At 39.2% G+C, this 15,302-nt stretch overlaps 1 protein-coding gene across 2 annotated transcripts in view; it reads left to right on the forward strand.

The window, feature by feature from the left end:
- Positions 1–2,614: 2,614 nt before the first annotated feature.
- The window catches only part of LOC146589392 (ras-related protein Rab-10-like), a 60,565-nt gene continuing 47,877 nt past the window's right edge, over positions 2,615–15,302 (forward strand). For both annotated transcript variants that reach the window (XM_085316288.1, XM_085316287.1), the window contains exons 1-3: positions 2,615–2,804; positions 10,959–11,019; positions 12,154–12,292. In XM_085316288.1, coding sequence (XP_085172414.1) covers positions 2,654–2,804; positions 10,959–11,019; positions 12,154–12,292 — 351 coding nt within the window. In that variant the 5' untranslated portion in view covers positions 2,615–2,653. The remainder of the gene's footprint in view (positions 2,805–10,958; positions 11,020–12,153; positions 12,293–15,302) is intronic.

Genomic DNA, 15,302 nt, shown 5'->3' on the forward strand with positions numbered 1-15,302 from the left:
CCAGATCTGTGTTAGAGCATCTATTTAAACAGCAGAGCATCATCCTTGTTCTAACTTCTGCATCCAAACTGGCATCACCTTGTAGGGGTTTGTTCTATGCTCTTTAGAGGATTTGTCTGAAGTTTCTTAATACACTACTGAATTGAAATGCTGAAATACTAATCTAAAGTAAAAGATCTTACCTGTCTTCTGGTGGAAGCTGTGTAGGAGTGCTTTTAGCTTCCCTGAACATTTAACTGAGGCATTTATGATTTTGCAGATTCCTCACTTCTGGTCACTGCTGACACTGGCAAGCTATAAATCTAACACACGTAGATGAAATTCTTCTACTTCTGGTCAAATTTGCTCTACTGCAGTAGTATATTCTGTGTGATGATTAATGTCATTTCCATCACAGTCCCTGCCAGAACAGGAGATGGAAGGACTTGAGTGGAATTTATTCATAACAGACTAGCGACATACGAACTTTGTTGCAAATGTCAGATTATCTATAAATGCTATAGCTTTCCCATATCTCTGATTCTCCCCATCATTCCGAACCAGAACTACCAGAACATGCTTGAGTCCCATCATAGTTCAGATCTGGAATAATCCAATCAATAATCAATACTCAAATCAACAATAAGCACCTTTGGCTTTCTGCATGAGGAAGCATTGAGGTTCCCAGAGCAAGGAGCTCCATGAAACACGAGACYGGTTCACGGAGCTGCTTAGAAAGCAGAGGACGCTTCTCACAGGAAGTATTTTGGTTTACTAAGTCCAATCCATTGCTATTGCAGTCATAACCTCTCAAACAAATTCATTGTTCTGCCTTAATCAAGATTTTTCCCTTGATTACCCTGATTGCAATTATTTTCTGAAATATTAGAAATAATTTTTAGCCCACTCATTGTCAGTGTATACCTGTTYTAAAGCCAATATTACGCTTTTATTTAAACAGCTCTTCCTCCTCTCTACTATTTAATTCTTGATAGTCAGTAATCATAGCCTTCCTAGCCCTGCTAGCCTTTATTTTATTTAACTAAACAAGCCACACACTTGCACTGTTATTGCATACAAAAGGCTTTCGAAATGCCTTCATAATATGATTGGATCAGACAAAAGTGTCCTGTAGGATCGACCCGTTCCATCAACTGTCATTCAAGAGCGCATTAAATATATTGTACTTTTCTGTCTCTAATGATACATACTCCATACTTGATCTTCTCAGTCATTTCCTACCAATTACTTCCYAACTTCTAGCAGAATTTCTCATTCTTCCTGCAATTATGGCATCTGAACCAAATGAAAAAGAACTTATCGCTACTCTTTGGAGATCTGCTACCACAAAGTCCTACAGGTTTGTGGCTAATGAGTTTGATACTGGACAGCCAAGGTGYAGGCTTCTGCTGGGCTTCAGAGTGGGGTGACGTGGAAATAAGCTTGTGATAATATCTAAACTTTGAAAAATAGACTTCCCAAATTGTGCTAAGTGGAACTCACTGATTCACAATTTGTCCCCCACAAAGAGTAAATGAATATATTAAATCTACTGCTCCGTTATGTTCTGTGATATATGAACTGATTGAAATAAGTTGCCTGAAGGGCTGAAAATGAAGATGYCAGAAATTATGGGGCATCATTACAGGTCTAACTAATCACAAACATTCATGAACATCTATTAGAATTCTTAGTTCAAGGTATATCCCTTCTTAAATCTATGACACCAAATGAATTCAGTGTGCAAGACCAGCAAACAAACGGCTAAGGCCTTGTTACTTCAATAGCATGGGCCTCTGGTAAAAATACCCAGAGCRACAGGTAGAAGCCTACATTGTAGGTATCGTTTCTTTTTTTGACCAGAGGTGCCTTTGAGTGTCAGACAATAACAAATCAAAAGTGAAAGAAGAAATTATTGAATATTTCTTCTGTCTCTGKCTTTAAAACAAGGAAGTAAGGAAAAAATAGGGACTGTTTATTTCTGTACTTCACCGGGGAAGCGTTATAGGGCATTGTGAAAGTTCCTGGTTTCAGACCCTGTGACGAAACCTCATGGAAAAAGAAAAAAAAAAGCCGTTTTTGCAAGATTTCATAATCCTAACTCAAAGCCGTGCCTAAAACACAGTGTGCAGAAACCCCCGCGGTAGCTGCAATAGTTTCAGCGCGGTTTTGCTACAGAGCGGAGCGCTGCCGGGCACCGACCGCGGCCGGCGGCGCAGGGCCCACAGGGGCCGGACCAGCACGGTCGGTAAGATGCGTTAGAGCCGTTAGAGCCGTTAGAGCCGTTAGAGCCGCGCTGGCCGCGCCGGCACGGCTGCAGGCCCCGGCCAGCCGTTTACAGCACGGAACTGCTTCACGTCAGCCGCCTGGGCCCAAGCTTGCCTCTCGTCCCGCCTCGCTGCTCGCGCCTCAGCCCGATTCGTGTCCCTCCTGCCCCGCCGCGAGGAAGCAAGAAAGCGAGCGGCGGGAGGCCGAAAGGCCCCGGGCGGCTCGCTGCCCGCCTCCGCCCGCCCCGCCCCGCTCCCTCTGAGCCCGCCTGGCCGCTAACCGCGAGCCGCGGCGGCGCTCAGGGCGCGGCCGCAGCCAGGGGCCGCCGCCCTCGCAGCGGGGCGGCCCGCGGCGCCCGCCCCCGGCCCCGGCCCCGCCGCCGCCCGGCCCTGCGCTGCCCAGCGCCATGGCCGGGCCGGGGCAGGGCGCTGCGAGGAAGCCGCTGCTGGTGAAAATAGTGATGGCCGGGGAGTCCTCCGTGGGGAAAACCTCCATCGTGCGCAGCTACACCGAGCCCGCCGCGGCGGCCGCCTCCCCCTGCTACCTGGCCACCATCGGTGAGTGACCGCCGCCGCCCGGCCCGGCCCGGCCCGGCCCGCGGCCGCTGCGAGACCTCCTGCAGCAGCGGGGAGGTTTGCCAGGGCCTCGGGAAGCGTGTGCTCGGGGCTCCGGCCTCGCTGTTTGTTTGTCCGTGACATGCTGAACCGACCTTTAAAATCATTTTAAAATCACTGTTCCTTACTGCACTGGTGCTTGCGACCCGAACTGGGCCCTGCTGTTGTGCGCCAGCCTGCACGCACAGAAAACGCACCTGCACCAAAGAGCTTTCAGGCGTCGATAAAATACCCGGTTCTTCCATCTTTCCTAATAGAAAGTCTCTCAACTTTGTATTAACRGAGTTTAATGGTGTAAGGGACCCTCGTGGGTCAAGGTACCTTCTGCTATGGATGGTTGTGTGTGTGATCATTAAAGCAGAGCCAGTGCTGCGACGGGGATAATTCGCCCCGCTAAAGCAAGCGGATTTCGTGGTGTGTCGCTCGCCGCCTTCCCCAGCGCGCCTGCACCACCCGGCTCCCGCGGGTTTTCCACTGCGGTGCCGGGCCAGGCCTGCATCTCCGAGGAGGGCGGCGAGTGGATTGTCCACGTGCTGAAAAGAGGCATCAGCTTGAAAATGTGGAATATGGGGGAGTTTTTGTTTGTCACAGAAGTTTTATCAATTTTTGAGGGGGGAAATTTTTATTTTTAAATATGATTTGCATGTGTGTAATCACTTTTTCATCTTCTGGGTGGTTCAGTGGAAGGGCAAAGTATGCAGAAGAAGTCATGCATTCCTATATTTTGAATGTGCCTGGCTTCGCACATTTTTCAAAGCTTGGTTAGCTGAATATGTAATAGGTAGTACTTGTGGCAGCGGCTGGTCCTTTCTTGTAAGAGGGAGTGCTCAATGTACATGAGGTTACTTGAGCTGCCCACATGAGAATTGGCTGAACTTAAGCCATTTTTTATTTCCTTGCATATTCCTGCAAAGCATCTTCTGAAACCAACATGAACAAACATGGAAGAACACAACTGGCAGAAATGTAGTGAAAATTCACCCTYAGGCAGTGTAGCAAGTTGCCTGTTAAAAGTCCCAAGGACTGTCCATGAAAATAAATGTTAGCTTTAATGATGGCATTTGTTATTGGAACTTAGATTCCTAGCCTCAAGATTACTATTTTGAGACAGAATTTCTAGTGCTCTGATTTCCAAGTTGTGGCTTGAAATAGTTTAAAGAATAGTTAAGAGGAATCAGTTTTGTGGCAATTATAGACTGAGATTAACTTTATTAATTTTATTACTGTTTTTGAAACTTGTTCTTGAGGAGTTTAAAAACTTAACATATGTTTATCTGCAGTGTAAACAAATCATCCTGATATGAGTATTTGTTAATTGAATATGATTTCAAAGTAATTTCTAAAATCTTGTATTACATTTAATTCCATTTTACAAGGTATGTCAGAGCTTAGCCTTTTAAAATGAATGAGATTGTTGGTGATGACTTCTAAAATAGTAGTGTTGAAAGGGGAAGTTTCTGGTCCCCTAGGCCKGTTACAGCAGAGCAATCAGTGGTTTAAGTCCTGGTGGCATGTTTTTGGAAAGCCTCAGCAGTGCTCTACAGGAAAGAGCTTCAGGTCCATTGCAACATTTCAGATTTTCTGTTGGTAGTGTCTTCTTCTGCTTTGTTGACACTATCAAAACAAATAGCTGTTTTCATTTGGTTGCCCATTTCATACATTCTCAGTCAAATGTTCCCTGTCATGCAGCCTATTGCGTGCTYGTCTGATGTTAATTGTTTTTTTTTCACCCTATCTCTCCAGCTGGAACGTTGATTAAAATAGAGGGACAATTATCCAGGCTGTTTAGTTTCTCAGGCATTTGAATTTCCCGACAAGATCTTACATCACCACCTTTCTTTGATGGTGAAGGGATAGTAGTCACAGAAGTTAAAAGGCTATGTAGGTGCTGTTGAGAGTCCCGTTTCTGTATCGTCACTATTGTCAAGTTTGCACTGCTAGAAAAGAATCCTAGTTTTACTGCAAAAGACATTTTCTAGTTGTACCTAGTAGGCTCCAGTTATGAAATTTTCTAAAATTACGTATTTTATGAAATGAAAAAGATGCAGTCACTGTAAATTTTCWTTGAAAGCACTTTAGGCAGCACTTAAACACTCAGGGATGGGTGCCCTTCCTCCTCTTCAATTATGCAGTTTGGGTGAATTATAAGCAGTTACAGTTTTCTAATTAAACTTATATGCATCATAAGGCAAATGCATTGTATTATGAATAGTAGACTGTAGTAGACTATAAAGAATAACTGGTTTTGTTTAAACAATGGCATGGCAGAGAAAGCCCTAGAGAAAGTTTATGAACAAGAAAACCCTCTTGTATACAAGTGAACAGGATGCTGATCTGACAGGTTGCAAGGTTTTTATTTTGCTGTATTGCAGAGGCTGTGGTACCTTCAAAGATTTGTACTCTGTGGGGAAAATTTCTATAGAGATGTGGGTCTTCATAAAACTTTCATCTTTGAAAGTGGTCCAACTCCCTCTTCCAGGATTAGGAAAAAAGTTTAATGATAATAATGATTTTATTCTGAATTTTTCTTCATAAAGAAACTTTTACTTTCTAATGTCTGTATCTAAAAAGAARGGATATGATCTGTTATGAGTAAAATGCAAGACCTAAGACTGAAATTGCAAAAAAGAGACAGTTCTGAAGTCTGTGTGGTTTCCCTGCTGGTCATGTTACAAGGAAATAAAGTAGAGTTAATCAACAAAAATGGCAGATATTGAAGGTAAATATGACCTGTGTTATCAACACTAGTAGTAATCCTCTTCTTTTATTTTTATTTTTTTTTTGTACAAGGCTATGTTTTTGTCACTTTTACTTAGCTGACAAAATATCTTATCCCTTGGGTTGCTTTGTTTACCAATCCGATATGTAACAGTATTTCTGACTATTCAGCTACTACTCAGCTTCAGATACTGCTTGACATGTACSAAATAATAATAGGATCAAATATTGTGATCAAATTAGGTTGACCTCTACATCTACCACATTCTCAYTTTCTTATCCCATCATTTGAACTCAAATTAACTTGACCAATTTTTCACATTTATGCTCTTCTAAACTGTGTTATACCATAGAAGGCATATATTGTCTATTATAATTGTAAACTCTCATTGCTATAGTATGTCATTAATTTTCTCGGCTTTGTGCCTTAAGCTGATTTTAGTTTCTCTGGCTCTATCTGCAAAATTCTCAGGAAAGCAAAATGAACAAAGGGAAGTTTGTACCAGAGCAGACACATGCATCTGAGCCTCCAGATTCCTAAGCTGTTTAACCATATTGACTTCCTCACTCTTTGGATATGTTTCTTAGCCATATTGTCGCTGATGCTCTTGGAGACGAGAAATCTTGTAAATGCTTGCCACACGTTCAGTCCACTTCCTCATACTTGATTAAAGCTGGTACTAGGGTCCGTGTTCATAGAGGGTGACCATGCTGTTTATTAAAGGAGCCAATAATATGATATTTGTTGTAGAAACTACTGGTTCTTGCTGACAATCTTGATAATTTCTGACCCTTCCCTTCCTTAGATAGTACTGAAGATCAGATTACAACTAGGCAATTTTCACAGTTTGAATGCTTATTATTACCTCCCAGTTAATTTCTTGCTCCGGATGTGACTAAGGAGATGCTACTGATTCAGCTACAGACCGTTGCAGCAGCAGCAGCAGTGTGATCTGCTCTTAAGTGACTTTGTTCTTCCAGAGCCCTTAAAGGGCAGCAGCAGACTGTTGCTGCTCTCTTGGAGGAAGTGTGAGGGACTTTCTCGTTTAACGTATCTCTGAATATGCTGGTGAGTTGGTAAAGGAAGGACTGTGTGAGGTATCCTTACAATGGTGACATCCAAAAGCCTGTCTGTATTGTCTGATTCAAGTAATGCACCAGCTACTAATAAGGGTTAAGTAATGGGTAAGAATAACATGGCTGAAACACAAACCAGGCAAAGCAGCTAAAAGTGATGGAGAAGATGGTATCAGCCTGTTCTGGGCTGTCRGTAGTTACTAATAATTGTAACACAGTGGTTAATTTTATTTCACCAATGGAATGCTTGTGTCGCAGCAGTGACCCAGTTATTACCTTTTGTGCTTGCGAAGAGATCGCAACTTTTCCTTTTGGATGTGCCCCTTGCAGTTGCTGTGCCTCCATAASCTACCTGCTGGCGGGTTATGTGTGATTGTGTTGGGCGCTGGGCTGGGGTCTGGCGGCTCGCTCACCGACGGCTCCGCTCGCTGGGACCTCACTGAACTCAGGCACAAGGATTGCTGTCAACTGCTTATCTGTTCCCTGATGGGGTTTAGATGCTGGTACGACAGTAGATGGGCTAGGATCTGCATGTGGCACATGCCAGCTTCTGTCCTTTTTATCACTGTTGCATTCTGCAAAGCTACTGAGACTGGAATTTCCTCTGGGTGAGTCTGTTATACCAGAAACTTGCCAAAGCTGCCAGGATGAAAATAGTGGATTGTAATTCTGTAGGCCAGCTGCAGAAAACGTGTTTGAAGAGGACTTTTGCAGATGGTTACAGACTTTTTTGCAGATATTGAGGGATGAAACAAGCAACTCASAGCTGAATTGCTTTTTGATCTTTGTGATTGACTAGTTTAATGCTTATTAGACCTAGTTGTATTTAAGCTGCCTAAATCCTAATATGAACATATTTATTATTTTAAATGCAAAGAAAAAAATAGTAAATCTTATAGTTGTAATACCTTGCAATAACAACCAGAATTTGGACTTACCCCCTCTGTACCCACTCTTGGTTTTATTTGATGGCTTAAAAGAAGCAAGAACAAGCTGTTGCTTTCAAATAACATTTATCTCTAAAGTGGTAATCAATGTTAGTTTTGTTATGTTGATCATATGGTATAATACATGGGCTTAGAATCGTCTGAAATCTGTGAGCTGTCTTTGGCACTGYATTTCTCATTTTTCTTTTTTGCCTTTTCAATTTACTAAGTTTACTTGAAATTTCATATAAAGATATGAACAATTCATGCATGCAGAACATATTGACTTCTGCTTTTCACTAACATTCATTGACCTTTTAGGTCAATAAATTTTGAAGCTGACTTAAGAAGTCAATATGCCTTATTTTAATTTAGATTAAATTTTAGTCTGATTCAGCACTCTCTGCTTCCCTTTTTATTAATAAAAAAAGCTTATGTCAAATTTATTATTAAAGTGTATGTCAAATAAGAACTGTTTCTTATATGTCTGGAAKTCTCTAACTGGATTATAATTTTGCCATATTCCCAGTTCACTATTGCAGTCTCCTGGTACATATTTTGTTCCTCTCAGGTGTTTTAATATTAGCTGTAGAACGTGGTTCAGATAATTAAAAAAAAAAAAAAATAGTGAAATGCAGGAGCAAATGTTTTCCTTAACGTTTAAATTTCACCTTACATGAGCACATAAGCATATTTGGCTTAAATTAGATTTCCATCTAATGTTATTAATTTCATCAGGGAAGCTTTGTATAATATTAATTACAGATACCAATTATATTATTTCGTCTTCCTTTTCCATTGAAGCTTCAATGAGAATTCATCAAGTGAAGGACATGATTATCATAATAATTGTTAAAATTCACCCAAGTCTTTTATGCATGTACACACAAAAATGTTAGTACCATTGGAATATTACATATGAGAATGAACTGTTTGAGTTATATATAAAATACACCTGAAAATGAAAAGGAAGGGAGCATTTCCTCTACTGCAGTTTTATTTTGTTTCCATGAATGCTTGCTTTGATAAAGTAATTTGGCAGCCAGAATCTGATAGAAATCGCTGTGATGGTACTAATATACTAGTGTAAAATTGTTGATTTTGTAAAAAAGTTGTCCTGAGATGCTCAGATTTTACATAAAGCATGGAAGCAAAAGAATAGCAATATTGTGTACTTACAGTCAAACACATTAGCCAGTTAAAAATACTGCAAAAACAGAAGTCCTTCCTCATATCATTAAACTTTTCAATGTAAAACCGGAAAGCCCTTGTTTATATATCACCAAGCATTTTGATATTTTCTGAGTACACAGAAAATGTAAAACTAATGGAAAGGGCTTTTGGAAAAATACGTTTTTTGTTGCTCTTGTAATGGGGTGAAGGCCAGCAGTCTGTCCTAGGTCTGCACTGAGGCTAGCGGTGTGCGGCGAGGCTGCCGGTGTGGCGTCCGGCCAGCGGCAGCCCGTGGGCCATGGGCACTTGCTGGACACGGGGATGGGGAGTGCAGCCCCTAGAAGRTCTCCGTCATGGTGGGGCATGCCAGCCTTAATGTGTGATTGTGTGCGCGTAGTCTCAGTGTTTTGAGGTCATCTGTGATGGAGCAGTCTCTTTCTAGATTACATTAATAACTGTAAGAGCTAGAGACCTACGTTTTTTTAACATGCATGTTCATACTCCAGAGAGCAGGGGAGCAGCATGGAGGAGGCACAGGGTACCAGTTGGTGGTGTACTGGCTTGTTGTCTATCAGCTGTGCAGACCTTGCCTTGGCTGGAATGAAGCCAGGGTAGCTGGCATGTAAGATGAGGTTTTTGTGTTAGAAAGTAGCTATTTTAGGAAAATCGTAAAGTCTTTTTTTTTTTTTTCCCTGTTTCAAAAACATCAAAGTTAATAGAGTTTTGCTGTGGCTTATTGCCCACAATCGAGAGGTAGGAGGAAATTTATAAATTAGAGACCACCGAGGTTAAAATAATTATTTTCTGAAGATAACAATTTGAGATTGCAATAGCAATCTTTGAGACTGATTTGAGAACGATAGCTTCTGAGAAATTTCAAATCATATTGTATGACCATTAAGTAAGACAGCCTATAGAAGAAGATATCCTCTGCTGTTTGAGGGCATGTTTCCTTATAGAAGATTGTTTTGATAATGGTTTAAGACATACTTTGTCTGCTGGTATTGATGTGGTACTCAGCAAAGTCTTACTCTAAATTTTACTGAACAACTTTACAAAATCTCTTAGATATATCACCTTAATGCAGAATGTTCCTGTCCTGCTAGGCAAAGGCTGTGCTTTTGCAATCTTTGTTCTTTCAAATTACATTGTCACAGGAGAAAGCTGCTTTGAAGTCCTGTTAAGTAGCTATATTTTGACTTTGTTCCATGGAAAATACAATATGACTGGCTTTCGTGGTATTATCTTACCTTTAATTAATAAAGCTGAAAAAAATACTCTCATTGTCTTTCAGTGAATGAATTAAATGGAGAAATAATTTAAAAGTGTTTTGAATTTCAGCAATAAAGTAACTGAAAAAAATAATTGTCAGGAAATACTTAGTCAATAAATTGAGATAGCAATTGAGAGCAAGCATATTCAAATGTTAAATTTGGAGCTTCAGCAACCCATAAATCCAGGTATCATTCACCACATTTGAAGTACTAATTTGATAACAGTATAAAGACAACCATTATAAATTATAATGAAATTCCTTATAGGAACATGCAACACTGATTTCATGCTGACTGATAATGTTTAGTTGTAGCATTAACACACTGGGTTYGGATACACAGATTAAGACTACAGAGATAATCTTAAATTTGAACAAAATCTATTGTATACTCGTCATTACATTTAACTAGTGCAGCTAATTTCTATTTCTGTCTTTGTAATCTTAGAATTTCTTTTAGTAATTTGGCAGTAAAGACAGAAAAATGGCATTGTGCATGTAATAGCTTTGTAAGCATTTGTCACTAACTCCCCATTCATAGCTGCCACACTGTTGTGATGAAACTGGAAACACTGAAATCATCGATAGATTTGCCAAATATTATTCTGAATGGGCCACCAAACAGCTGTCATGTCATTTGCCTATTAATGGAAATACGTACCTATAGTTTCAGAGTATCTGCACCTTTGCTTTGACCTGCCTCTCCRTTGCATTTGTCTAACGTCTTGATGTAGAGTTGTTTTTACCATTGAATAGTTGCCTTTTGCAGGTCCATTTTCAATATATATGATTAATTAGACGTTATTTATTTGATTTGTTTCCTTTCTACTTTCTCTTCAAATCTGCACAGTAATCAGAGTCGAGAAAMAATCTTTAAAAGGAATACCTGTTGTTATGAGAAATGTGATGATTTTTTTTTCTTTTTTTTAGGCATTGATTTTAAAGTAAAATCAGTAACATTTAATGGTACAAGAGTAAAACTTCAAATATGGTAAGTTTTAATTTATATCACAAGTGAAATCCAACTAAATTACATTACAACRTGAAAAGTCTCATCTGCCTTTATTGTATGTCTTCCTACAGTGCGATTATGTAACAGACCATTTGAGGTTTCGATTTTGGGATGGGGCAGCGTATTGTTTGCAGCAACTACTATAAGCTAAGAAGAGGATTGTTACTAGGTTTTAACAATAAAATTTTGCTGTTGTAACAAATAATGCAGATCCATGTTAAGTATGCATAATTGTACCAATATACAAAGGTAAATGACAAAGTAAGAAAATTTTAGATTTCATTACTCAACAAATACATGCTCAAAAGGCCAAGAGAAAGCTAGAAAGGTGAATCTTCGGGTACCTATACTCTTTTGTTTTTGATTTTTTTTAAAGGAGATACAGAGCTACTGCTGACCACATCTCCAGGCATTCAGTCCTGAGGATTATATATATTTGCCAGTAGTTAGTTCAAGAAGTAGCTCTGTACATGAGTTACTAGAGCAACATTAAATCTTCAGTTACTGCGTCTGAGGTTCTAATGCAAAAGTCTTGGAGGCCTGCATGCAGCTTTCCTGACACATTATTGTGATGTTTAGCATTGTTAGGAATGCTATGTATATAATATATACATATGTGCATAATATACAGCCCTGTATATTATGACTTGTTCCCTGCACCCATCTTCTAGCTAAGCCTAGTTGCCCACTGACCGTCTGCATCAGTTTACAAAGACTTGTCAGAACACAGGATCTCATCTGCCTGCTGCAGTTCTTGTACTCCAGAATATTTTTGTAACGAGTTGTGTTGCTCTTGCTGATTTACTGTACATAAAGAAGCAATAGCAAGTTTGAAGATATCATATTAGACTTCAACGATTACTTTAACTTTCCAAGTAGGGCTGTATTACTCAAAATAATTTTTCAATATATTTTTCACTGCTGAGTGGCACATATTTCACATCCAGATTTTCTCCTTACCTGTTCTTGCTCCTTTTATGCTAAGGCACACAATTCAGAATTTGGACTGTACTGTTCAAAATAAAGTGATTTCCTTGGATGGAGGAATTACGCTGTGWTTTTTTTTKGGGGGTGTGTGTGTGACTTTTTGTGACTTCTTATGGTTTCTTTCAGGGATACTGCTGGCCAGGAACAGTTCCATACGCTTAGTACTAGTTATTTTCGTGGAGCACAAGGATTTGTTCTTGTATATGATATCACAAATCTGGACAGTTTTCAAGGTATAACAAGCTGGATGAAAGACATACATGAGGTAAATATATCTAATGGCGTTTGATCTTTTAATGAAAGTAGTTAATGAATTATTACCTGAAATTTATTGTTGCTTGAGCTATATGTTCCTATATGAGATTGTGAGGACAGCATATTACTTACAAATTATTCTTTATTTATACAAAGAATGAGTTTTTATTTCCATTATCTAGTGAGCAGAAGGAAGAAACTTAATGTTTTTTAAGGGCTTTTTCCAGCTATGCCTCCATCTTGCTGCATGACCATGCCTACTTCTGTCTCACCGTCATATCTGAAAAATGATATTAATGCTAGTTCTCTTCCTGAAATGTACTACCAGAATGTTTAATTAGWTTATCAGATCTGGGTTCTTGATGTCACTGTGTGGACCCGCAAGTGAACTTACGTTGTCTTTTCAGCCTGTAATCAGTGACTGTTAAAATCATACTGCCTTGCATAGATACACCCTTAAATGTGGTGGAGGGACAATATGGTGGGAAAACTCAGACTTCACTGGTAACCTGCTGCAGGGGAGGTTGAAGCCAGCAATTCATGGTGGGGTCTATGCTCACCATTTAAAAAGTCAAGAGAGAGTTTATCCCAATAACCTGTAAGTACAAAGGTGACTTGATTCTCCTTTGAGATGTTTGTGCTATTTTTAAGCACTCGTATAGTACTCACATAATTTCACAACATTACTGTGTGATAATCTTTCTATAAAATGAGGACAATTTTTTTGTGTTCTTGCTTGCTATTAATAGCTACATAGTCAAGAAGTGACTCAGGATATGTATTTACTTGATGGGGTGCACAGGTTAGGTGAAAGTTAAGCAATACTGCAATTAGTTAAGGGTATGGATGGATGGTTCCTATCAGCTCAGCCTATAAAGTGCACTATGATATTCCTTTACACTGAGTCCAGTGTTTCTGGTTGGTTTCTGCCACCACTGCATTTGAGGCTATGGCGCTGCTCCCTCATGTGGCCAGCGATCACAGCAGCCGGCAGGCTGGCAGGCTGGTTCCTCAGCCCCCTGGCTCCAGCTGCTGCCAAAGCCTTTGACAAACTGCTTTTACCAAAACCCAGTAACTCCAGCCTCAACCAAAGTGTTCAAAAAATTGAATCAGGTTCAAGAAATCTCGTGATTCCAATTTTGGGGGAGATATTTCCTTTTTGGATATTTTCAAATAAGTATTCTGATTATTTTTATTTTAAATTTCAGTAAAAGATGAACTTTAGGAGCTTAGGAAGGTGAAACAAAAATCTGAGTATTTTTTTTAAAGGTACCAAAGCAAAAAAAATTTTAACTTCTCAAAAAAAAAATTGTACTTTTTGTTGCAGCTTAAATTGATAAATTGTTAAAATTATTCCTCCACGACATGGACTCAAATAGCTTAGTCAGTGCTGACCTACACAATAGCCCCTCAAAAACTATAAAATAACCATCCTCCTTCTAGCTATGAATTTTGCATTTGGAAGGTTGATTTCTGAGCTATGCTTTTGGAAGCATTGTAGAGCCATATTTTTAGCAGATTCAATTCAGTGTTTTTATGCCAGCTAAGCACACAGTCAAACTTCCACCTTGTTATACTGACTTAACTTTTCAAAACTCTCATCTGGAGGACTTCTTGATACATGTTCCTCTTGATATATATTCTTTCATTTCTTAAAAGCAAGACACTGCAAGATCCCATCTTTAAAAAATGAAGTGCCTTTAGTGCTTTGGTGGAAGCTGCATTCAACATGAAAATTCATTACTAAGTGATATTAGTGTATAAATATATAATAAATATTTACTGAAATAGTTATTAAAAGGCCTAGTATCTCTAACCTGCATTAAATTTTGCTTATTACTTGAAGCTGTTTAGAAAGAACATTTCAACTGCAAAAATTGGTGCTTCTTCACAGAAATAAATAGACAAATTTAATTTCATATTCTTGTACAGAAAGTATGTAGTATTTCTCTTTGGCCTTTTACTTCAGAGTAAAGTCAAAAGCTGCTTCTAAAACCTTCARCTACATAAAATCTTCTTTCAAATAAAAAGTTGATTATGTGATGAGATTAAATTGTCTATTTACCCTATTTTAGGGACTGATGTGTGCAATTTTACATAGGAGAATCGTTGACCTTAATGAGTAAAGCTCCAATGCATTCTGAAACAGCCAACATTTTGGTCTATTAATCCAGGTTAGATTGATTCATTATTTTAGGCCTGTACTTTATACTCTTATGATGAGCTTACTTCATTTTAATACTACATTATCTTGAGCATCAGCTCTGGTTATGAAATGAGATTAGCTGACTCTAAAATGAGAGTGGATTAAAAAAATGAAGTGATGTTCCTTAATAATAAATTGTGCCTACTGTTGTATTTGTCAGATGAGGCAACTTAGTTGTAGAAGTGCAAACAGACTAAAAATGATAATTCTGCTACCCTGTAATGAATAGAGATTTTTCTTTGCATTTCTCTGGAGGGAGCTGAAGGATGCATCTCTGTGCTTGTGTGTGTTCTGCAAAAGAGGATTTTCTGTACCTGATGTAGGTTTTACGGAAAAGATTCTAAGAATATGGCTGTTAGGGCTTCAGGTATTGCAGTAGTTACGTATATTACAGCAAAGCATGCTTCCCTTAGCCTGAGGTGCCTGGSTCACTTGTAGAGCTGGGAGTTAATTCCTTATCCATGGCTAACCATGCCCCAGTTTCTCTTGGTGTTGCAAATTTACTGCAACTGTAATGATGAATTTTCAGTGTGTTTTTTCTAAGGAGGTAAGGCATCTGCAGTCACATTGGGTGGGTGGGTATATTTGTGCATGTCTGTCTCTTTCAGTCTCTTTCCAGAAAACTTTTCAGACTATTAGTCAGTTTTCATCATCTTTGGAAAAGAGGCARAGATCCTAAAACAGTATAGGTATTATAAAATAAATGCTTTGATCTGAGCTTTCTTTAGTGTCCTTGTAGAGGAAAGATTGGTAGCCTGASACCAGACTTTAACAAATAGAAGAGAAGCCACGTGAACATTTACTTTCAGAATAT

The sequence above is a fragment of the Rhea americana genome, unplaced genomic scaffold (genome assembly GCF_003343005.1).
Source record: "Rhea americana isolate MKP2758 unplaced genomic scaffold, rheAme1 scaffold_46, whole genome shotgun sequence".
NCBI lineage: Eukaryota > Metazoa > Chordata > Aves > Rheiformes > Rheidae > Rhea > Rhea americana.